We start from the raw sequence: 24048 nt of genomic DNA, 5'->3' as shown, positions 1-24048 counted from the left end.
GGGTCTGAGTAAAGGTCTAGTAGCAGTGAGGAGTGGAGAGAGCCTGAGGGCAGGAGGGTTAAGGGTCTGTTAAGAGTGGGGGGTCTATGGGAGGGGGGGGGTCTGGTTAGAGTCTATTTGGCCCCAGGGCCGGGAAAGGATCCCAGATGATTAGAGAATGAGAGAGAAAAACAGAGAGGGAGAGGTGTAGAGAGAGAGAGAGAGAGAGAGAGAGAGAGAGAGAGAGAGAGAGAGAGACAGAGAGAGAGAGAGAGAGAGAGAGAGAGAGAGAGAGAGAGAGAGAGAGAGAGAGAGAGAGAGAGTCTAATCACACATACACACTGCATGGCTTCCAACAGTGCGGTGTGATGGAGTACTGTTGGGAGGATCAATATCAATGACTCAGACATCATCGTCACCCCACCCTCCACCGTATGTGTGTGTGTCTGTGTGTGTGTGTGTGTGTGTGAGAGAGATCAGCCACATGTCTGAGATATGTTGATACTGCTGTTTATTTGTGGGATTGTACAACATTCGTATAAAAGTGAATGTGTCTGAGTGTACGTTTGGCTGTATATGTGGTGTGTGTGTGTTAGTGTATGGCTCTAGTCATGTGGAGTGTGTGTCTGTGTTGGTGAACTAAATGTTCTGGATGGATTCACTTTGTTCAAAGTGTTTCAAGAAGGAGAGCATAAAGGCCTGCTGGCTGACTGAAACTCTTTAACAAGCATTCGTTTATAACAATCACCCAATCAGCTGGGATGAACTCAACTCTGCCTGGCCTGCCCATGAACCACACGCACACACACACACACATACATACACACGCATACACATAGACACACACACGTACGGACACACAGACACACACGTATTCACACATGTACAGACACACACACGCGCATGTACAGAGACACGCACACACACGTACAAACACAAACACACAGAGCTAGACAGCTGTAAGTGAGAGAGAAAGTCTGTCTGATACAGACACCGTCCTTTCCCTTCTTCCTGTCCCAGAGATAAAGCCTCCTGATTGGCCCACTATCTCCCTCATACAGGAAGTCACTGCATTAATCCCCCCACCCCACCCAACAGGAAATAGGTGGGATTCCTGCTGTAATACATGAGTAGGTGGGGAGAGTGCGAGGGGGGAGAAGGGAGAGTTTAGGGAACATTTGGGAAAGAGAGAGCGAGTGGAGTTGACTGTGCGTGTGTGTGTGCGTGCGTGCGTGCGTGCGTGTGTGTGTGCGTGTGTGTGTGTGCGTGTGTGTGCGTGTGTGCTCACCTGTGTAGATGAAGCGTCCAGGTGTGCCTTTGCAGAACTGCTTGGACTTGTAAGACAGAGTGACCTCTACGACCCCGGGGATGTGACGAGGGGGGGTCTGGACACGGATAGCATGGGGGGTGATGAGCTAGGGGGGGGAAGGAAGGTAGGGAGGGAGGGACAGAGGGAGGGAGGGAGGGAGGGAGGGAAAGAGAGAGAGAGAGAGAGAGAGAGAGAGAGAGAGAGAGAGAGAGAGAGAGAGAGAGAGAGAGAGAGAGAGAGAGAGAGAGAGAGAGAGAGAGAGAGAGGGATTGGGATAGAGGGGCAGAGACAGATTGGGAGAGGGGGAAGGAAAAACTGCGTAAGTGTCAACACTGCAAACAAACACTTCATGTGAACAAGCCTCTTACAGGTTTTTTCGATTGCTTTGGTGCATTGGTCAAAACTGAAGCCGGGTTTTTACAACTCTTCACATAGTCAGCACCAGCAACATGCCGGTGGGCCAAACAGTTTATCTCTGTAATAGGTAAACAATCTGGAGAGGAGAGGAGTGGAGAGGAAACGATAAGGAGAGAGGACGAGACATCCGTAAAACGTGTGTGAGGTAAGTGAGTTGGAGAAAACACACACACACACACACACAAGAGAGCTATTGTTGGACAGGGGCCATGCACACCTAGAGTGGAGTCAGAAGATAAATAAACACGGGTTCGAGCAGTGCTGAGGAAAACGTCAACAACGTGTGCATCTGTGTGTGTATGTGTGTGCGTATGGAGGTACATTTGTTGCCTATTTGACGGCTATCACCACTGGTCTGATCACTATGGCAGAGTTGTGTGTGTGTGGGAGGGGGTATCTACATTACATTTAGTCATTTAGCAGACGCTCTTATCCAGAGCGACTTACAGTAAATACAGGGACATTCCCCGAGGCGAGTAGGGTGAAGTGCCTTGCCCAAGGATACAACAATATGCACTGACGGGAATCAAACCAACAACCTTCTGATCTCTGTATCTGAGTGATATTGAGGTAACCAGTGATATTGCCCCTCCCCGTTTATGAGGGCTGTAATGAGGACGACACACGAAACACTCAGGAGAGGAGGAAAAGACAAGGAAGAGAGGAGAAAAGAGGAGGAGGAGAGGAGGAGTGTGATTGCGTGTGTGTGTTTTAGCAGTGGTAGTGGTATTTAGACACAATAATCAGAGGATGTTGAAACATCTGCTGCCTAAGCTGCTATATTTCCAGTAGGGTGTGTGTGTGTGTGCGTGCGGTGTGTGTGTGTTTAAACAGGATCTCGGTGTGGGAAGCTACTTCGTCTCCAGACCTCTGATTCCGACTTCCTACTTCCCATGTCTGGGACCAAGTATCTCCACCATATACCTGTCACTGTGTAGGTGACAGGGTGTGTGTGCATGTATCTGTGCAGGAGAGTGAACATGTGTGTGTGTGAGTGAGAGAGTGCGTATGTATGTGTGCACAAGAGTGAGGGTGTGTGAGTGTGTATATACGTGTGTGTGTGTGACTTCTCACCTCGCTCCACACCAGCATGGTTCCAAAGATGACCTGCAGGCCATCGAAGAAGTTGTCCCCGATGATGATGACGGTGGCTCCGCCTGTAGTCCAGCCCTCGCTGGGGCTGATAGCCTTGATACACGGAGCCGCTGGGGGGAGAAAAAGTGGAGAGGTTTAGGGAGAGGGTGGAGAGAAGGAGGGAGGGATGCTCATGTCAGATCCCAGTTTGGTATACCATGGGTTGGTATACATGTGTCGTGCAGGTCGTTCTTCCATCGCCTGACCTGGACAGGAAGCGATCGCAAAGGAAACGCGTGTGTGTGCGCTTGGCATGTGTGTGTTCATGGTGTGTGTGTGTGTGCGGGCCCATTGGTCTATATAATGTTGGCGTAAATGGTCTGTTTGACGGAGGTGTGTGTGTGTGTGTGTGTGTGTGTAGATTAAGCAGATGGAAAAGCAACAATCCATCTGACAGGATTAACACTCTGGGAGCCTTTCACTGCCATCTGCTCCCCCACACTGCCTTACACACACACACACACACACACATGGATGAGTGTGTGACTGACGCCTCCTCTCTCGCTCTCCTTGCCTGTGTGGGCGGAGCCTATCCCGCGGCAGGCAGGAGAGCGGAGCTTACCGTGCTCCAGGTACGAGGGGGTTCCTTCCGAGGGGTCGAGGCGGCGGGCCCGGCGTCCGTGTTTGGAGTTGTTGTGGACGAACATGTTGTCAGACACGGCTAGGACGTGACCCTCCACACTGACCGTGGTGGACACCACCACCTGGGGGAGGGCGGGGGGGGGGGGGAGGGAGTTAGCTCCTCGAACACTTCTGCTTTCTTGTGTTAACTCACCATCCAACACACGCACACAAACACACATGAGCAACCACTCTTTCCCTGGACATCCATGATCTATTTTTGGACAGACCTAGTGCTTAAAGGAGTCCTGACCAGCATGGGGACATGCAGGCTCATATACTCCTCCTGCTCCTCCTCCTCCTCCCACACCTCCTCACCTTGCCCTTACACCTCTCTTCCCCCACTCTCCCTTTCACCTACCCACAAGCATATGCCCCGCCCTCCCCTCTCTCTCTCTCTCTCTCTCTCTCTCTCTCTCTCTCTCTCTCTCTCTCTCTGTGGAGCAGCAGAGACGTCCCAGAGAGACTCCTCAGAGAGAGAGAGAGAGAGAGAGAGAGAGAGAGAGAGAGAGAGAGAGAGAGAGAGAGAGAGAGAGAGAGAGAGAGAGAGAGAGCCGTGTGCTGTGCCGTTCTACTGGCTCAGTAATGAGCGTGTGGACCGTGTCCCTCTTCTCTACGGCTCCCCTGTGCTGCTGCAGTGAGTTATGGACGGTACGTCCTCTAATTAGGCCCAGGGAAACAGAGCTGTCTGCCTCAGTTCCACCAGAGAGGAGGGCAACAATTAGAGTCACGCAGGAGCGATGGACGCTGTGACACGAGGTCCTTTATCAGCCCTCAATGGCTGCCCAACACACAAAGTCCCACACATCCACTGACACAGTCATGGCCACGTAAACACGCGTGTTTACACGCACACACAAGCATGCCGCAAACACATGGGCATACACACAGCCACACTCATTTGCTGGCACACACGCGCTCACACGGTGGGCCGTCCAAACGCACTGCCACGCACACACACACACACATGTGCATGTACACATGCACTGCGACACACACACGCAAGCACACACACACACAAACAGACACACGCCCGTGCACTCACAGCCACACACACACACGTGCAGCTGTGATAAATCTGTCAGGGAATATAGAGGCCAGTATCTCCACTTGGTCTCAAGTGGTCACTTCCTAATGCTGCTGGTTTCAGAAGATAAGGAGATCTACAGCCCTTCTCCTCTCCTTTCCCTTCCTCCCCTCCCCTCCCCCTCCCATGTCCCTCCCTCCCTTGCCCTCGCCCTCCTCCCCCTCCCCTCCCCTCCCCTCCCCTTCTGACTGTGTGTTCATTAGGGATGGGGAAAAAAGGGTGGGAAAGAGAGGATTAAAACAGAACACAGAGAGATAGACGAAGGTGAAAGGCGAAGAGGAAATGATGCAGAGAACTGGAGAGGTGGAAGGAGAGATAAGTAGTAGAATGAGAGGATGAGAGGATGGAGTAGAGGGGGATAGGAGGGGAGAAGGAGGAAAGGTTAGTTAACTAGCCTACTGCCTTTCTGACTGTCTCTTCTGCCAACCTAAAGCTAATTAAACTGTCACCAGTGGACCGCTAAAATACACACATACACCCACACTTGCACACACATACATGCACAATATAGACAGGGAATTGTGTGTGTGTTCTCTGTGTGTGTTCCCTGTGTGTGTGTATGTGTGTGTGTGCGTGTGCGTGTGTGAGAGATCCCAGCGTTCCTGTGGTGACCAGGTCTGGGTCTCCTGTTTCCTGTTAGGCACTGATGGCTTATTTACTTTTTTAGACACACACATTTCTGTCCTGTGGGTGTGTGTGTGTGTGTGTGTGTGAGGTGGACTTTAGATTGCATGTGTTCCTGATAACAGAGCTTACTTAGTACAACAAGGGAGGAAAAGGAGAAGAGAGGCAATAGAGAGAGAGAGACGGAGAGAGAGAGAGACAGACAGACAGAGAGAGCGAGAGGGAGGGAGAGAGACGGTGAGAGATAAATAGAGAGAGAGAGAGAGAGAGGGAGAATAAGAGAGAGAGAGAATAATAGAGAATAAGAGAGAGAGAGAGAATAAGAGAGAATAAGAGAGAGAGAGAGAGGGAGAATAAGAGAGACAGAGAATAATAGAGAATAAGAGAGAGAGAGAGAATAAGAGAGAATAAGAGAGAGAGAGAGAGAGAGAGAGAGAGAGGTTCTAACCTGGAATCGTCTCATATCTCTGGGGTTCCCTGCGTTCTTCAGACAGTTCTGGTTACATTTCAGAAAGAACTTGAGGAAAAACCTGCAGAACAAATGGAGAGAGAAAGGGAGGGAGAAAAAAGAAAGATTGCAGGAGAGAGAGAGATAGAGAAGGAGGAAGAAAGAGAGAAATGGAGAGAGCGGGGGAGAGAGAGAGAGAGAGAGAGAGAGAGAGAGAGAGAGAGAGAGAGAGAGAGAGAGAGAGAGAGAGAGAGAGAGAGAGAGAGAACAGACAATGTTACACATGTGGAGAAAACCTACATATTTTAATGGAACTGACACACAATATAAGGTTTGTCACTAAAGAGATATGTGTGCCTGTGTGTGACTGTGTGACTGTGTTTCAAGGAGACCAGCTGGTGAACACCAAAACACAACCTGGATCAACATGTTTGTGATTTTGACGCCCATCTGTGTGTGAGTGTGCATCTGTTTACGTGTGTGTGTGTGTGTGTGTGGCTGTGGGTATGCTGTCAACAGCTCATCAGTTGACATGGGGACCTCGGAGGGTTATGGACATAGGATCTCCCCAACGATGACCTTTGAGCCTCCACACACACACATACACACACGTACACACACACACACACACACACAGATGCACACACACTCTCTTTCTCCCCTGGTCCATCTGTTGGGGGGCAGAGACAGGTCTGTCAGCCCACTCATCCACATCCTTATGTGGCCATGGCTCTCTGAAAACCCCCTCCCCCCCAACCCACCCCCCGCCCCTAGACCCCCACCCCACCGCCTGGCTGTCTGTGTCTGATTCTGGACCTGAACTTGCACACACACATGTACCCCCCCCCCCCCCCCCACACACACACACACACACACACACAGACTATGTTGACACCAGTACTTTCCACATACCAGTGCGGAAGAGTGGTGTGTGTTTGACGACACTGTGTAACCAGCCTGAGTATGTCTACATGTACGTTAGCATACTACTAATGAACAAACACACACACACACAGACACACACACACACACACTGAACTCAATGCCAGTACCACAGTTTACGAGATTTCATATTCCTCCACTTAAACAACTTCAACTCCTTGAGATAGAAAAAGAGAGAGACAGAACAGAGAAAGAGAGATATATGAGTACAGATGAGAGAGAGAGGGTGAGAAAGAGGGAGGGTTTGAGAAACAGGGGGAAAGAAAGAGAGAGAGAGAGAGAGAGAGAGAGAGAGAGAGAGAGAGAGAGAGAGAGAGAGAGAGAGAGAGAGAGAGAGAGAGAGAGAGAGAGAGGAGAACAAGATTGCAGTGACAGTCTCTCCACAGTTCCACTAGAGCAGAGCAGAGCAGCATTAACGAGCTGGGCCTTCGTTAACTAGCGAAATATCTTCTCCCAGACTGCTTCCTGCCTGTTTTCCACCTGTTTCCTCCTCCGGCTGCTTAATTACTCAGAGGCTAGGCCCTGACCTGTAACCCCTTATGACAGAGCCTATCACAGAGGAGGACAAGCATGGTGACCCCAACAGAGACCTCGCCAACCTCCCAACAACGTTCAGACAACCTCTGTCTGCCTGTCTTCTGCTCCTCTCAATGTTTAGAGAACCTTCCTAGACCACCCCAGTCTGCTCCCAACATTCAGAAACATATACTAGAGAACTCGAGCTTGTGTTGGATTGGAAAGAAAGTAGAGGTAAGAGGCAAAGAGAGAAAGAGAGAGAAAGAGAAGGATCCAGAAAAAGAGACAACATTCACACACACACCCACATATACCTTATGTTTCCAGAATGCCTAGGCCAATCCTATAATGCCTTTTTATCTACTCTCCAATGAAACCTATCAATTTTGTTCACGGTGTCTGGGTGGAAAGGGGGAGGGCAGTGGAAGTATGGGGAAACAGGGGGAGGAGGATGATGGGAGGGGGAGGAGGGAAGAGGAAGAAGTATGGGAGGGGGGAGGGAGGGAGGGAGGAGGAGGGAAGCCACTCTCTCTGTAAGTGTCATAACGACATTGTTGACCTTTCCACTACTGAAGGGATTACACTCAAAGAGCTGACCTGACACACTAAAACACGAGTGTGGAGGAACTGCATGTGTGTGTGTGTGTGTGTCATACACACACAGGCACACACACACACTCACACACATGCAGTTCCTAACCTACTGTAGAGCTATGAAAAGACCCGTTTTTTACCTTGCGACTTTGCCATATTAAAACATAGTCTCACCTTCTGAAAGCTGCTGTTTATTACAACTCGTTCCTTTAGCCTTTCTAGCTACTTTGGTGATATTAACCAGGGCAGTGTTTCCCGATAACAATGGATCGTAGCAACGATCGGGCAAAAAACAAAACCATCAATATTTCTTACTTGCGTTTCCCAAACATGCTCTTAGGAGTGGGCTAATCTATGCGCTTTCAAAAGCTACAAATTTTCAACAGACACTAGCTATGATGTCTTTGGGAACAGCCCGTTAAAACTAAGATTCGTTCTACAACGGATTCTACAATCAACTTAGGCTTACGAGGTTTTTGGGAAACGCAGCTCAGGTTTGTTAGCTGTGTTGATTTGCTGCTATAAATATTGTTTCAGCTAAGACATGTTGCATTAGCTTAGCTATCCATGTAAGTGCTGTTGGCCCACTACAGCTATGTTAGTCAATCTAGTGAAGTTGGATACATTAGCCATGTTAGCTAGGTTAGCTTCTCAAGCTACTTAAGCTGTTTTAGCTGTCTTAACCATGCTAACTGTGTTAGCTGTTCGATGAGTAACGACAGTGAACAGAGCAGAAACATCTATTATTCAGAGGCTGAGATGGCAATTATGGCTCAGAGCACAACTAGCATTAATATTTAATAAAGGCAAGCCTCAGAGACAGAGGATGAGAGGGAGAGAGAGAGAAGGAAGGAGAGAGAGAAAAGGAGGAAAGAGAGAGAGAGAGAGAGAGAGAGAGAGAGAGAGAGAGAGAGAGAGAGAGAGAGGGAAAGGGGGGAGATTGAGGAGTGGGGGGATGAGAGAGAGGGAGGGAGAAAAGCAGGAAGGATGAGAGTAGATAGGATAGAGGGATGAGAAAGAGAGAGTCAGAGAGGAAAAGAGAAACCAGTAAGTTAATCCTACTGTATCTCTTTTACTCTCTCTTTCCCATCTTGCTCTCTCCCTCCCTTACTTCACTTTATCAGATTGTTTGACCCCGCTTCTATCTTCTCTCCAATTTACTCCCTTTACCTCATACTACCCCCCCCCCCCCACCCCCCTTCTCTTTCTCTAAAACTCTGTTGCTAACTAGCTGACTAACTGGTTGGTTGAGTGTCTGACATCCACTGGGTAAGCAACAGAACTGGCACAGGCGTCGTTTCTTATGACTCTCTCATTCTAACTCTCCCTCTTGCTGTCTCACTCTTTCCATCTCTCTCTCTCTCTCTCTCTCTCTCTCTCTCTCTCTCTCTCTCTCTCTCTCTCTCTCTCTCTCTCTCTCTCTCTCTCTCTCTCTCTCTCTCTCTCTCTCTCTCTCTCTCTCTCTCTCTCTCTCTCTCTCTCTCTCTCTCTCTCTCTCTCTCTCTCTCTCTCCTGATGTTAAAACTCAGGCATGGAGGCCTGACAATGCCAAGAGGGCAAGGGTGACTTCCAGGGGAATTCCAGTGTGTGTGTTTGAGTAGGGACTCTGCACAAGCCCAGTAATCCTTGCTTATACCCTCATAGCTTCCCAAACCAAGCCAAGAACAACATGGCCTCCCTGATTGAAAAGTTACATCTTTCTCCTTCCTTTCACACACACACACACACGCGCGCACACACACACACACACAAACAAAATCACAGACATTGTCATTTTTTCTAAATCCAGAACATTTCTCAACAGAAGTTTCTGGAGAAACTGACAGAGAGGAGGAGATGTTATAAGGGAGAGAAAAAAACAACAAGCCTGACTCAAGACCATGTACTTTCTTTTCCTCTTTGCAATAATCGTTCAACATCAGTGCTACAGCCTCTACCCTGGTCCATTGTCACACAGTCAAAGCAAAACATGATTTGTTAAACAGACTGTTGTTCAACAGTCAACACTCTGCTCTCTACTCTGGTACACTGTCTACTCTGTCTGTTACACTCACTACTCTGGTACACACGCTCTTCTTTTACCCTCTCCACTGTTACACTCGACTCTGTTACACTCACTACTTTTCTGTCAATCAAAGTAGCTGCTATACCACTGGGTCTGTTCAGTAAGAATGCATGTATGTATGCATGAGCCCCATATGTGCACACACATATGTACACGAATACAAGCACGCACACACATACGAGCACATACACGCACACACACACGCACACAGACACAGAGCCAAACAAACATACTGAGTAGAGGATGAGAGAAAGGTTGAGGGTATGGGGGGGGGGGGGGGGGGTAGAAGGGAGAGGAGAAAGAGAGAGGGAAAGAGAAACAACAAGGTGAAAGGCAGGGGGGGTGAAAGGCAGGGTAACTCTGGGGGAGAGGCAGGGGAGATGGGGGGAGGCAGAGGGACTGAAAGAATATGGGAGTTGCTAGTTCTGGAGGAGTAGACTGAGGATTTAGACTGAGCATTATTTTACATAATCACTAGTCATATCCACATAGGGCCCCTGCACAGAAGAGAGAGATGGAGAGAGAGAGAAAGAGCGGTGGTAACAGAGATCGAAAGAGTGAGAGAGAGCAACAGAGAGAGGGAGAGCGAGAGAGAGAGACAGAAAGTGTGAGAGAGAGAGCGACCACAACAACACCACCTGTCAATCAAACTGCACTCCCAGGAGATATGCTAATGATTAGCTTAGCTTCCAAACATTAGCATCTCTATCAATGTTTCCTGCGATCACACCTCTGCCCTTTTAAGGAGGCCAGTTCAATGGATGGCTGGCTGATTTGTTGGCAAACTGGCTAGCTCACAGACAGACGCACAGACAGACAACAGACAGTGAGGGAAGGAGACAGGGAATAGAAGTCTAAAAAAATACGAGTGGGGGGAGGCACACGTGCTGATAAAGATCAGCAGAAAGAACGAGGGGGAGGGGCGGGGGGTAAGGGGCGGAGCGTTGTGGGAGGTAAGGGGCGGGGTGGGAGGGGCGGGTTCTGGTGAGATGGGGGGGATCTGAAAGGGGGAGGAGAGGGAAGGGGACCTGAAAGGGGGAGGAGAGGGGGGGGATCTGAAAGGGGGTGGAGAAGGGGGAGGGTAGAGGCTCTCGTGTATATTTTAAAGGCTGAAGGCAAACAGTTGAATAATGGATGAGAGGGATTGATTTGGGGGTAACGGGGGGAGAGGGGGGATGGAGAAGGTGCAGAGGGGGAGAGAGGCGTGGGGGGACCGGCGGGGAGGAAGGGGGATGCAGGGGCTGAGTCAAGACTGTACAGAACATACTGTATGCACCCAAAAATGCAAAAACAAAACTACTGTCAAGGTTGATGAAGTAACACAACTTGGAGCAATGTCTGAACAATAAGCTACTCTTTCTGTCTCTCTCTGTCTGTCTTTCTTTCTTTCTGTCTCTATTTATCTTCTTTCATTCTCTCTCTCTTTTTCTCTCTCTTTTTTTCTCTCTCTCTCTCTCTCTCTCTCTCTCTCTCTCTCTCTCTCTCTCTCTCTCTCTCTCTCTCACTCTCTCTCACTCACACACAAACGTACGAGAAGAGGAATGGATATGTAGGCAAGTCTTCTCTCTCTTTAAAAAAAAGATCCTCCTATGAGTGAAGAGGAGAGCATGAGGGAGGAGAGGGGAATCGTATTGACAGGAACCATCTACCCTCCTCTGCCTGTCTCCTGCCATTTTCTTCTCTTTCTCCTGTCACCCCCTCTTCCTTTCCTCCTCCTGTCTCCTCCTGTTTTCTTCTCTTCCGACTGCTGCTCTCTACTTCAGAAGCGCTACGTGATGACCTCATTCACACACACCGGAGAGAGAGGACGTGTGAGATAGAGGGTGAGAGAGGAAAGGCAGAGACAGAGAAATAGCAATCGAGAGAGAGAGAAAGAGAAAGAGAGAGAGAGAAAGACAGAGAGAGAGCTCTAGTGAGGTAGTAGTGTTTGGTTAGGGGGGTGATGGGGGGTTAGCAGGGCTGCAGCAGTGCTAAGCTGCCCTAATACAAGATAGGCTCTCGGATATTAAGATGTGTGTGTGTGTGGAAGGGGGGGGGGGGTTGCCTGGGGCTGTGAAATCCCTCCTTCTTTCCTAAGCTAAAAGAGAGGAGTGTGTGTGCAACCTGACCCAGCAATGTACAATTGATGGGTAGTGTTACAGGCCTAAAGGCTGCTAAACACACACACACACACACACACACAGACACATACACACAAGCCAGGTCGATTCATTCACTCTCTCACGTCGTAAAGTGTGTGTCTGGGTGTGGCCTCACACACCCAGCTGTGCTTCCTCCCCAGCCTGTCACATGACCTCTACTTCCTGTTCCTGAATGTCACATGACCCCATTTCCTGCTCATACATCTCTTTTGGACTAGATAAATAAACAAGCTTATAGGTACCCAAACAAACAACTACATCAACAGTAGAGTCGTGATATATACAGAGACAAGGGCTTCTAGGCTGTCTAGTGTTAGTGTGTGTGTGTGGTGGGGGCTGATGAGGGGTTAGGAGACTGCAGCAGGGTTAAGCTTCCCTAATACCTCATACAAGATAGGCTCTTACTTGTATATTAAGATGTGTGTGCGTGTAACCTGACACAGCAATGTACAATATAGGGGTAGTGTTAGTTTGTGTATGTGTACATATGTACATGTATATACGTTTGTGTGGTGTGTGTGAGCGCTTGTGTGTGTGTATGCGTGTGAGTGTTTGTGTGTGCGTGTGAGTGTTTGTGTGTGTGTGTGAGACTGTGTGTGTGTGTGAGTGTGTGTGAGACTGTGTGTGTGTGTGTGTGAGTGTGTGTCTGTGTGTCGGCTCTACCTGTCCAGCAGTCATGCATCACTAACACCCTAGATTGCTCGGCCTGGCTTGTTTCCTTGGCGACCCTGCCCACCCCCCACCCCCGCCCCTCTGGCCTCCTTAAGGAGATTTATGGCCTGGTCTCTCTTCTGCCATCCACACACACACATGAACGTGCATTCATTCAGAAAACGCAGAACCATGCTCACAAATGCACACGCACCTAAGCATCCAAACACACACAGACGCACGCACACACACACACACACAGACAGGATGACCCCAGGGGGTAGGGGCGCCAGCCAGGGAGAAGCCATCAATAATACACATCAGTAATACACAGCCCAGACCAGGAGACTGGCAGACTGGGAGCCTTGGCCATGTGCTCGGGTGTATGAGTGTGTGTCTTGGGCGGGTCGAGGTACAAAATGAGAGAGCGAGAAGGACTGGGTAAAAAAGAGAAAAAAAGAAATAGAGATAGGGGGAGAGGGAAAGAAAGAGAGGCGGACTGTATTTGTGTGAGTGTGTGTAAGTGTGTGTGCACGCGGGTGAGTGTGTGTTTGTGTCAGAGCGCCAGTCTTCAGGCTAGAGTAGTGACCACAGCACCTAGCTATCTAACGTCTATTTCCAGTGTGATATTTTATTTAGCCCTGACATCCTGTCACCATGAAACATTGATGTGTTCAACGTGTCCTCTAAACCATGCTGCCTTTAAAATATTACTAGCAACAAATACACTCCCCCCTTCCCCACCTCCTCCCCGCACTTCTCCTCTCCTTCCCTCCTTTCTTCTACAGTATATTAGGAGCTAGAGAGTGTATCAGGGTAAATGTTCTTGTGTCGGTGGCTGATTATGTCCATTTTCTTACTGAAATTTCCCAACTGATATGTCTGTATATTTTAGTATATTTAGTATATAGTATATATAGTATATATATTTAAGTGTGCATATTTTATGAAGATGGCATATATTAAAAAGATACTCATTTACACTTCAAAATAGTTAAGTGTAAGTGTAGTAAGATTGAAGGGGTAGAATGAAACAGGGTCTTGTCATTTCCCTTGAGCAAGAGGGAATGGTGATATGTTGCAGCATCACATAGTTGATAAAGTTGCATCAAAACGAAGACATTTAATAATCCAGTGTAAAAATGGTTCTAATCTATATCTATCAACTTTGTCACTGGCAGTATCTTAGCTGGAATAGCGATTCAAACAGCACCCTCTGCAAACTGAAACAATGCTCCCCAAAACGTAAAGAAGCTTGAAATGTATTTCTGGAAAGCTGGCTAATATAACGGGCTTACTAGAAGGGATCATTATGTGTCAATAACATCATGTTATCACCCTGGCCTTTGCCTGTGGCGTTTCTGTAGCTGTCTAGTGTTTTAGGTAGCTAGCTATCTCTCAGAAGGTAATGAGCTGCTAAACTAATGTTCAACTGTAGGTCATTTTGTGTGGTGTGACGTTTGTGACGTTTGTGACTGTGGCTTGCTAGTCAGCCACCATTAGCTTCGCTATTTTCCTCAAAAAGTTAAATGTTGCCTAAAATGGGCAACGGAACCTTCCACCCTATAGAAGTAACGCAATCAGGACCAAGACGAACATTTGGACACGGACATTGTCTATATAGGGCAAAATGTTTTTTTACGGGTGGGAAAGTAAAAATACATAATAAATATATATGAGAGAGAATATAGGTTGTGTGCCTTGCCCAGGTCAAAATCACCCAATAATAAAAGGGATCTGGAAGGAGGACCCTAAGTGCATTAACCTGGGCTAGTCAACAGGGCCAGCCTCCAGCCTCCAGAGTTCTGAGGGGGCTCCTTGTCAGGCGTGTAGACCCGGGGGTGGGGCAACATCTCCCGTCCACCAACAAGCAGCAACCCACACATGCTCACACATATAAAGCAGATGCACAGGCACACAAACACACACCCTCCCCCCACACACACAGCCCGCAGCCTGGGGAAGCCCCGCTCTGGGTGACAAACGAGGCTGTCGCAGGCGCACGACAGGGACGCCTCAGCCAGGACCCATCATCAGTCAGACGGGCGCTGGCCTACACTGAGACATCATTAACACCCGCAGCAGAGGAGCCCTCCACAGGGCTGGACTGCTAGCCGGGCGACAGGTCACACATGGGGTGGGGCACAGCCAAGGGGTGTGGTGGTGGGGGGGGGCGAGGGGTAATACTACAAAACAACAACAACAGCAACCGGAGAAGGGGGTGCGAAAGAGAGACGGAGAAATATCGCGAGCGCTGGAGAGAGATAGAGGGAGAGAGGGAGCGAGAGAGAGAGACATAGGTAGAAAGAGATATAGAGGGAGAGAGGGAAAAACTGAGGGAGGGACATAGAGGGAGAGAGAGATACAGCGAGCGAGAGGGATAAATATAAGGAGAGAGAGAAAAAGGGAGGAGAGAGAGAGAGATAGAGGGAGAGAGAGGGGGATAAGAGTGAGAGAGAGCGTCCCCTGCCGTGTTTGTCAAACAAATGAAAGACGTTCTAGAAGGTTCACCTGCCCGTCGCCGGAGCTGCATATGGCCCACCAGTTAAAAATAAGGAACTACGCATACATTAGCATGCCTAATGAGCAAGCCTCTCCATTTAATATGCTAATTTCCTGAAATATTACTGAACGCCGTCTGTTCTAAATGAATAAATTTGAATCGCAATTAGAATAATCCTTTATAATTAATGAAAACTGTCAATTTTGGTTCATAATTAATTTGATTAACAGGATGATGGGGCACTGATCAAGTCAGAGAGAAGAGCGGGAAAGGAGGAGAGAGGAAAGAAGGAGAGGAGGAGAGGGGATACGAGGAGGAGCAGAGAGGAGGAGCGGGCCAGAGATGGAGAGAAGTGCTCTCGTGATAAGTACTGGGGACAGCTCTGCCTGAATAAAAACACAACTCCTGCTTCCTGTTTGTGGAGGGGTCCTTCAGCCCATTTGGTTCAGGCAACTGGACGGACACACAGATACAAACGACCTCCTCCTTAACAGGCTGGACAGCGGTTTGTGTTGGTGAACGTGTGTGTGCTTTTCTTGACGTGTTTGCGGTATGTACAGTAAGTATGTGTAGGTGTGTGCGTGTGGATGTACTGTATGTGAATGTGTGCATGCGTGCTTGTGTGAGTGTCTGTGCATGTGTGTGTGTGTGTGAGTGTGTGTGAGTGTGTGTGAGTGTGTTCTAAGGCCAGGCTGCGTTGGTGGGAGTGGCAGCTCCTCTGAACAGATGGAGATCTTGCCCTCCTTCAGAGAGAGGCTTCAGGTCAGCCAGCTATCACAGTCCCATTAAAGTGCTCTTACCTGGTTCACATGCGGACACATGGAAGGAGGGAGAGGGGAGCGAGGAAGCGTGGAAAAGAAAACAGAAAAAGAAAGATTTGATTAGCTGATTATGCAGTTAATGTCAAGCTGTGTGTATTTCACAGATGACTTCTCTTTAATGTGTGTGTGTGTATGTGTACACACACACACACTCACACACACACACAGATGGAGAGGGACCGTCTGTTTTGACACACTCAGAGGTGTGTGAATGCTTCAGAGGTTCTGTTGATGCTAAATATGATAAACATACATGCTGTCTGTGAACACTGCACCCCCTTCTGACACACACACATACTCACACACATTCACACAGAAGTATGCACACACACACACACACACACACACACACACACTTAAGCGTACACATGCATACACACACACATATATACACAGGCATACACATACACACATTTACACAGGCATACACACACACACACACACCAGCATACATACTTACATTCATGCACACGCAAACATACACACACACACACACACACACACACACACAAACACACATATAGGTTATCTTGGGGCCATGGAGAAGGAAGCATAGTAATCTAGAATGAGAAACAATCCACACACAGAATAATACATCAAACACTGACCTCACTGTTGGGGACACACACATAGACACGCGCACACACACACACACACACACACACACACACAAACACACACACACACACACACACACACTACAGGCTCACATTCTAACACTAGGTAAATATTAGTCAATATTCACAAACAATGCAATTCTAAGTGTATCTCCACTGTCTCTACTGTCTATCTCTACTCTCTATCTCTACTGACTGTGTGTCATAGTTACAGTAATGGTATTTCTACTTTTGTCTAGTAGCTGATGTCTCTACTCTAGTCTAGTCGCTGGTGCCTCTGGTCTAATCGTTGTTGTCTCTACTCTAGTCTAGTCACTGTTGTCTCCACTTCAGTGTCTAATTAAGGGTGTCTCTGCCACTCCAGTCACAAGTGTCTCCTCAGTAACGGTGTGGATCATCGTGCGGTTGCTAATTAGCTAATTAGAGGAGGAGAAAGACCCCACGCTAATTAAGGCTTATTATAGTGTTTCAGGAGTCACTGTTTTAATTAGTGACGGATAGGGGCATGCATTTCAATATGCCTCCATCCTCTCCCTTTCTTGTTGTCGTCGACACCTCCTCCCCCTCTCTTCGGCCAGATTCCCTTCCTCACCACCATCCCCTTGCTCATCTCTCTCTCTCTCTCTCTCTCTCTCTCTCTCTCTCTCTCTCTCTCCCCTTCTCCTATCTCTCTCTCAAACAGCATGGTTATCCTCAACCCAGGGATGCATGAGCTTGTGTTTGAGATCAGTAAACAGGGCCATTAGTCCTCTCCACACACACACCAGCTGATTCATTTGTTTCACGCAAACTTGCTGCGCATTTAATAATATTTCATCTGAGTTGCAGGAAAGAGGTATAATTTTGGTCTATTAGTGAACTCTGCAATCCATCATGGTCAGAACCCTCCCTCCCTCCCTCCCTCCCTCCCTCCCTCCCTCCCTCCCTCCCTCCCTCCCTCCCTCCCTCCCTCCCTCCCTCCCTCCCTCCCTCCCTCCCTCCCTCCCTCCCTCTCTCACTCCTTGTCTCCCCCTCTTCTACTTTCCCCCTCTCTCTTACCCTCCCTCCTCCTCTCTACCTTGCCTTCTTCCCCCCCTCTCTCTCTTTCTGTGTTCACAGTCTGTACGACCTACTATGGTTGTTTGAGGGTCAACAGATACAGCACTGTACAAACACACCGAATATTTCACTGTGTTTGTGTTTGTTCTGTGTTTATGTGTGTGGTATGTGTGCTTATGTATGCGTGTGTGTCTGTGTCTCTGTGTGTGTGTACTCATGTTTGTGTGTGTGTGTGTGTGCGTGCGTGTGCGTGGCCGCCAGGGCTTTTGCTCAGTTAGCTAACACATGTCCTCATTGTGAGAGAGTGTTCTCAAACCCAACCTCTTTAACCCCTCACCCCCTCCTCTAGAACCTGGCTTGCCTTCCTCATTAACCATGTGAATATTCATAATGCAGGAGTCATTCCCTGCACTTTGTATTTCAATATTCAATGTGCGGATGCAATTAACATGTTGTTAATGAATAATGAATCACTTCTAAAGCAGTTGCTAAATTTTTGCATTTTAATTATTGAAACCATAAATATGAAAACACAACCCTGCTGTTTGTGTTTTTTGTGTGTGTTTTCCACACGTGTGTGTATGGTGATTCTCTGGTGTATGTGTGTATACGTATGGTCACAAAATCATTTCTCCGACATTCTCTGTCAGAATGTGACACAGTCAGTTCGCTATGGAGAGAACCTGAGCGATCTTTATAAAAATAACCAGCACTGCTGTGACTCTACACCCTACCTTTTCCTGTCCCCCTGTCTCTAACTCTCTATTTAATATCTCTCTGTTTCTCTCTCTCATCTCTCCTCTCTCACTCTCCCTTCTCTCTCTCTCTCTCTCTCTCTCTCTCTCTCTCTCTCTCTCTCTCTCTCTCTCTCTCTCTCTCACAAGGAAGAATGAAATGTGACAGACAGGCCATCAAACCAGTCTGCCACCCGCCTGTTAGAGAGCAGCAGTCTGTCAGCCAGTCTGACAGCAGCACAGAGGAGTGTTTTGACTCTAAGAGGAAGTCATGGAAGCAGGTAGGGCTGTGACAGTTCTCACTGACTGACACTGCTTCTTCTCTACTTCCTGTTCTTGCCCCAGCTCCTGCCCCTGCTCCTGCCCCTGTCCCTGTTCCTGTTCCTGTTCCTGTTCCTGCTCCTGTCCCTGTCCCTGTCCCTGTCCCTGTCCCTGTCCCTGTCCCTGTCCCTGTCCCTGTCCCTGTCCCTGTCCCTGTCCCTGTCCCTGCCCCTGCCCCTGCCCCTGCTCCTGTCCCTACTCCTGTCCCTGCTCCTGTCCCTGTCCCTGTCCCTGTCCCTACTCCTGTCCCTGCTCCTTCTCCTGCTCCTGCTCCTGTCCCTGTCCCTGTCCCTGTCCCTGTCCCTGTCCCTGTCCCTGTCCCTGTCCCTGTCCCTGTCCCTGTCCCTGTCCCTGTCCCTGTCCCTGTCCCTGTCCCTGTCCCTGTCCCTGTCCCAGTTCCTACTCTTGTCCCTGTTCCTGTCCCTGTCTTTGACTAGCATCTTTTCTCGTTCCTCTGAGAGCGAAGCTGTCATCTTTCTATCTTAAAATACCTTCTTCAATCCCGTCATCATCCTTACTAATTATCTGAGCTGCACTGATCAAAGAGGGGGCACCTCACCTCCACACAAACACACACGCACGCACACACACGCACACACACACACACTGCGGGACACCACGCTGATAGAAGAGCTGTCACTGCTGCAAAGGTAGCAAAGATATCACGTCTAGATATCAAGTCTAGTAAGACACTGAGATGCAGACACACACACACACATTTACCCAACATCTTGTAGATAATTAGGAGACAAAACAGTAAGAGAGTCAGAACACAGACCTGAGCGCCTATCATCTGTCTAAAACAGCCTGTGTGTGTCTGTGTGTGTATGTGTGCGCTGTCTGCTGTTCCAGAAGATGACAGAACAACTGGCACTTCTGAAGTGACTCAATTATTTCAGCCAGACGTCTATGATCAGGTGCACCAGTTATGGAGAAGTGGTCGTCAGAGGAGGGTGACTGATGTGTGTTTGTCTCATAAACATCCCCCCCCCCCCCCCCCCCACACACACACACGTGTCGCTCCACATCAGGGAGCTAATTACCATCACCTGTGTTAACTACTGCCTCCAACCAATCAACTATCCCACTGCTAATTGGCTTTTTTCCATCTTGTCAAGGCTGGGAGTAGTCATGGTAATGTGTCACCTGAGGAGGGTGAAGCTACTGCACGCTCAGCAGCATGGGCCAATCAGAGGCCTTGATCTGGGCCAAGGCTTCATACATCAACAACAACACAGCAAAATGGAGGAGAGGGGAGGGGATCACTGCTGGAGACCTGGGATGGGGATGTGTATGTGTGTCCAGTGTATGTGTGTTTTTGTGTGTCAAAGTCTCTGTCAGTCAAAGTGTGTGTGTGTGTGTATGTGTGTCGGAGTGCATGTGTGTGTCCAGAGTGTGTGTCTGTGTGTTAGAGTGTGTTTAACGTGATTGATTTTCCTTCAGCGGGTACAGAAGTGAGGACAGGCGGGCAGAAAGGGTACAACCTAGAGAGAGAGAGACAGAGAGAGACAGAGAGACAGAGAGAGAGAGAGAGAGAGAGAGAGAGAGAGAGAGAGAGAGAGAGAGAGAGAGAGAGAGAGAGGAGAGAGAGGGAGAGAGAGAGAGAGAGAGAGAGAGAGAGAGAGAGAGAGAGAGAGAGAGAGAGAGGGAGAGAGAGAGAGAGAGAGAGAGAGAGAGAGAGAGAGAGAGAGATGAGCAAGGGGATGGTGGTGAGAGAGGAGGAAAGGAGGTTCTTTCCCAGTCCTCTGTAGTTCAAAACATTCAACTGAACACTAAACGCAGAATTAGCCAGGGCTCATACACCACACAACCAACACAAACCAGCATCTCTTTCATCTGCCTTTCTTCATATTGGCTTCATATTTGTAACGCTCATTACAGCATCAAAGGATGTGGTTTGTAACTATTTAACAATGATATTCATGTTGCATGGGTTGTACCATGTGAGGGAGTTCTCCCCTTCCAAATAGAGTTGGTTGGGTCCATAGCCTGTCTTTTCCCCAAAGTTTTCTCAGATAGGCTACCGATAGCTGGACTGGGCGGCCCTACCGTGATGACATGCATCAGGGAGGATGGATGGGAAGAAGAGGCCAGGAGGGGCTGAAAAAGCCAGGTTGAAAAAAGAAAGGCGTTGGAGGAGGATGGTGCCAATGGTGCCAAGCTTACCGATTCATTTTTAAGAGGACAAACACAAGTGGCAACTGGTATTGAGTGATACAGGCCTAATGATTAGCATGAGCAACGTAATTATTTGGCTAATATCGTTGTAACGTTGTCAACCTATTCGCAAGAAAAATATTACATTTCATTAAAATATCAGCCTTTTCATACACAAAAAAAGTAGGCCGGTCTTACGCCTGAAAGCAAAATGTTACATTTCATTAAAATATTAGCCTTTTTGTATCACCCAATACATGATACAAGAAATTAAAGTGGGCCGGTGTTGGGCCTGAAACTCCCTGGCTGAAAAGTGGCCCTGTTCGGCCCTGCTCCACAGGGATCAAACCCAGGTCCTCTGTCTGCCAAGCCTGAGACTGACATTACACCAGAAGGTAATTCACCCTCTGACGGTGTTGTCTCACTCTGACCCACACACACACATCACACAAACACACACAACCACACACACACAAACACACACACACAGGCACACATCTAACAACTAAGCATAAAAGTAGTCTCCCAGAGCCTTGCTGTGTCAACAGCCAATCAGATCCAGCGAAGAGCAGAGGGAAGATCAAACTGACCCCTTGTGACCCCAGCTATCTAATGATGTAGACAGATGACGGGGGAGAGACGGGGGGGGGGGGGCAGTCTGTTTGGAGGAGAGCAGAGGAGGGGGGAGGAATGGAAAAGGGAGAGAGAGGGAGAGAGGAGAGGAGAGAGAGAGCTAAAGAGAGGAGAGAGAAAGAGAGAGAGGGAGGAGAGAGAGGAGAGAGAGAGGAGGGGAGTGGGACAAGAGGACAGGAGAGGAGAAGACAAAGAGTAAGAGATGCAGGGCTACACACCAGGGCTGAGGAACTGAGGCAGAATGAGTCGTAGCTAGGCCTACCCACAATACAGACAGGAGAGAGAGGAAGGAAGGAAGGAAGGAAGGAAGGAAGGAAAGATAAAAGGAAGGAAGTTAGGAAGGAAGGAAGGAAGGAAGGGGGGATATGAACTGAGAGAAAAATAGAAAGAAGGAGAGAGAGGAAGAGAGCAAGTGAAAGTGAGAGAGGGAAAAGGAGGAAGAGAGAGGAAAAGAGAGAAAGAGAGAAAAAGAGAGAGAACGAGAGACAGAGAGAGGACTGTACTCAGATCACGTACTGTTATAAGGGTAAAAAGGGTGAGTAGTAAAATACTGTCTTTTACAGCCTGCTCCCCCCCACCCCCCCAAGCTACATACGTGTGTTTACTCATACAATATTAAACAGGTAGTATAGAGAGTCATAAAAAGAGCTGGTGTTGGTGTATATGTGTGTGCAAGTGTGCGTGCAAGAGTGTGTGTGTCATAGTAAATTATAGATCAGTATTGATCCTCTTTTCCTTCCCTCTCAAAAGGAGCAAGACAGCATCACTGACACACACACACACACACACAACACACACACACACATGCCCACACACACACTCTTTCCTTCACACGATCCATTGAAGAACGATACAATATTCTATTGGAATAGCATAAAAACAGAACAAGGTGGAAAAGCAAAAACAGGCAGACAGATGTATTGTCCCACGCATACACACATGCACACACATGCACACACACACACGCACGCACACACACACACACACACACACGTGCACACACAAGCGCACACACACACAGGTCCCGTGAGTATGCCCCCTCCACTCTTTAAGCCCTCTTCAAAGCGAATGAGCGGTCTCAGAAGAAGGAAAGAGAGAGGGAGTGCGCCGTCTTTCTCTCTCCTTTCATGCTCTATCCATCTTGTTAGCCCCCCGCTCCTCAGCTCAAGCCCTCCTAATTCAATTAATGTTTCCTCAAACAAAACCTCACACTCCTCCATTCTAACAGCACGACAGGAGAGGAGAGCTGAGGGAGGAGGAGAGGAGAGAAGCGAGGAAGGGGGAAAGGAGAGGGGTGCAGAGGAATAGAGGAGAGTGGAGGACAGGGAGAGGAGAGGAGGTAAGGAGAGGGAGAAGGGGAGGAGAGAGGAGGAGGAGAGCAGTGGAGATTATTCAGTCAAGAACTATGAATAGATTGAGAAGAGAGGAGTGTTGGTGGGATGGTTAAGTCAACCTAACACTCAGAATCATCCCTCCACCCCCTCCCTCAATCATACAGTCCTTTAATGCATGTATAGAAATGCTAATGCTCTACACTGTTCAGCTCCATCCTCTATTGTATGTTTTAATGGAGAGCAGCCAGTCTTCATTCTTTCTATCTCTGGACTGCCGGGAGGGATGGAGGGAGAAAAGGAAGATGTGATAGAGGGAATAGTGGAGGAAGTAAGAAAGAGGGATAATGCTATTCTGTCCATCCCATGTCTGAAATGGCTAAGTGCTGACAGGATTATGTCAGAACAGGTTGAGAGAGAGGAGAGGAGGAAAGGAGAGGTACAGCGATGAGGAGAAGTGAAGAAGAGGAGGAAAGGAAATTAGGGAGGAGAGAAGAAGAGGAGAGGAGAAGAGGAGAGGAGGAGAGGAAAGGAGGAGAGGAAGAAGGTAGATGAGAGAAGGAGAGGAGGAGAGAAGATGAGCTCATTCTAAAGCAGAGTTTGGGTCATGTGTTGGTGTGTGTGTGTGTGTGTGTGTGTGTGTGGGTGGGAGGGGTCAGCTCTTATGTGTGTTTGTATTGATGATGATGATTTTCTGTGTGAATGTGTATGAGTGTGTGTGTATGGGGGTCACCTCCATGCACCCCTGCAGTAGTGTGTGTGTGTGTGTGTGTGTGTGAAACTTGAAAGCAGCAGATGTAATCACCTATTAAAATGCAGCATCACATCCTCCATTACCTCTGCTATAAGACCTGCCCCTCATAAACCTGTGTGTGTGCGTGTGGGTGTGTGTGCACGCTACCCTCAGGCTTATTGCAATGGCCTTATTTAAGTGTCATTTACCAGACCTATTTTTATAGATAGGGCTCAGTGTGGGTGTTTGTGTGTGTGTGTGAGAAATAAAGAGAGAGACAGAGAGAAGGAATGAAAGAGAGAGAAGGGGAGGGAAAGCAAATGAGGGAAAGAGAGAGAGAGTGTATGGGGAGGGTGATGGGGTGTGAAGGGATAGAGAGCGAAAGAAAAGGAGAGATAGAGAGAGAGAAAGAGGAACACAGAGAGAGAGAAAGAGAGAGAAAGAGATAAAGAGAGAAGGACAGAGAGAGAGAGACCTTGGGGAAATCAAGAGGGTTCTTTTAGATGAAAGAGAAGTTGCTAAGCATACAATGAGGTCCAGACACCAACACATCAGTGATTTACACTGACTTCTTACATCCCACACCCCACTACTCTCACACACATGCATACACACAAACACACACACACACA

The 24048-nt window shown here is 48.4% G+C and overlaps 1 protein-coding gene across 2 annotated transcripts in view; it reads right to left on the bottom strand.

Annotated features, from left to right (window-relative positions):
- The window catches only part of LOC146245170 (transcription factor COE1-A), a 76139-nt gene that overhangs the window by 18357 nt on the left and 33734 nt on the right, over positions 1-24048 (bottom strand). For both annotated transcript variants that reach the window (XM_084683985.1, XM_084683984.1), the window contains exons 7-10: positions 5620-5701; positions 3402-3543; positions 2780-2910; positions 1268-1394 (exon numbers count right to left, since the gene is read on the bottom strand). In XM_084683985.1, coding sequence (XP_084540111.1) covers positions 1268-1394; positions 2780-2910; positions 3402-3543; positions 5620-5701 — 482 coding nt within the window. The remainder of the gene's footprint in view (positions 1-1267; positions 1395-2779; positions 2911-3401; positions 3544-5619; positions 5702-24048) is intronic.

The sequence above is a fragment of the Hypomesus nipponensis genome, chromosome 20, assembly GCF_054491055.1.
Source record: "Hypomesus nipponensis isolate SF chromosome 20, ASM5449105v1, whole genome shotgun sequence".
Taxonomy (NCBI): domain Eukaryota; kingdom Metazoa; phylum Chordata; class Actinopteri; order Osmeriformes; family Osmeridae; genus Hypomesus; species Hypomesus nipponensis.
The sequence above is the reverse complement of the archived record's forward strand: the minus strand, read 5'-3'. Positions and strand labels throughout refer to the sequence as shown.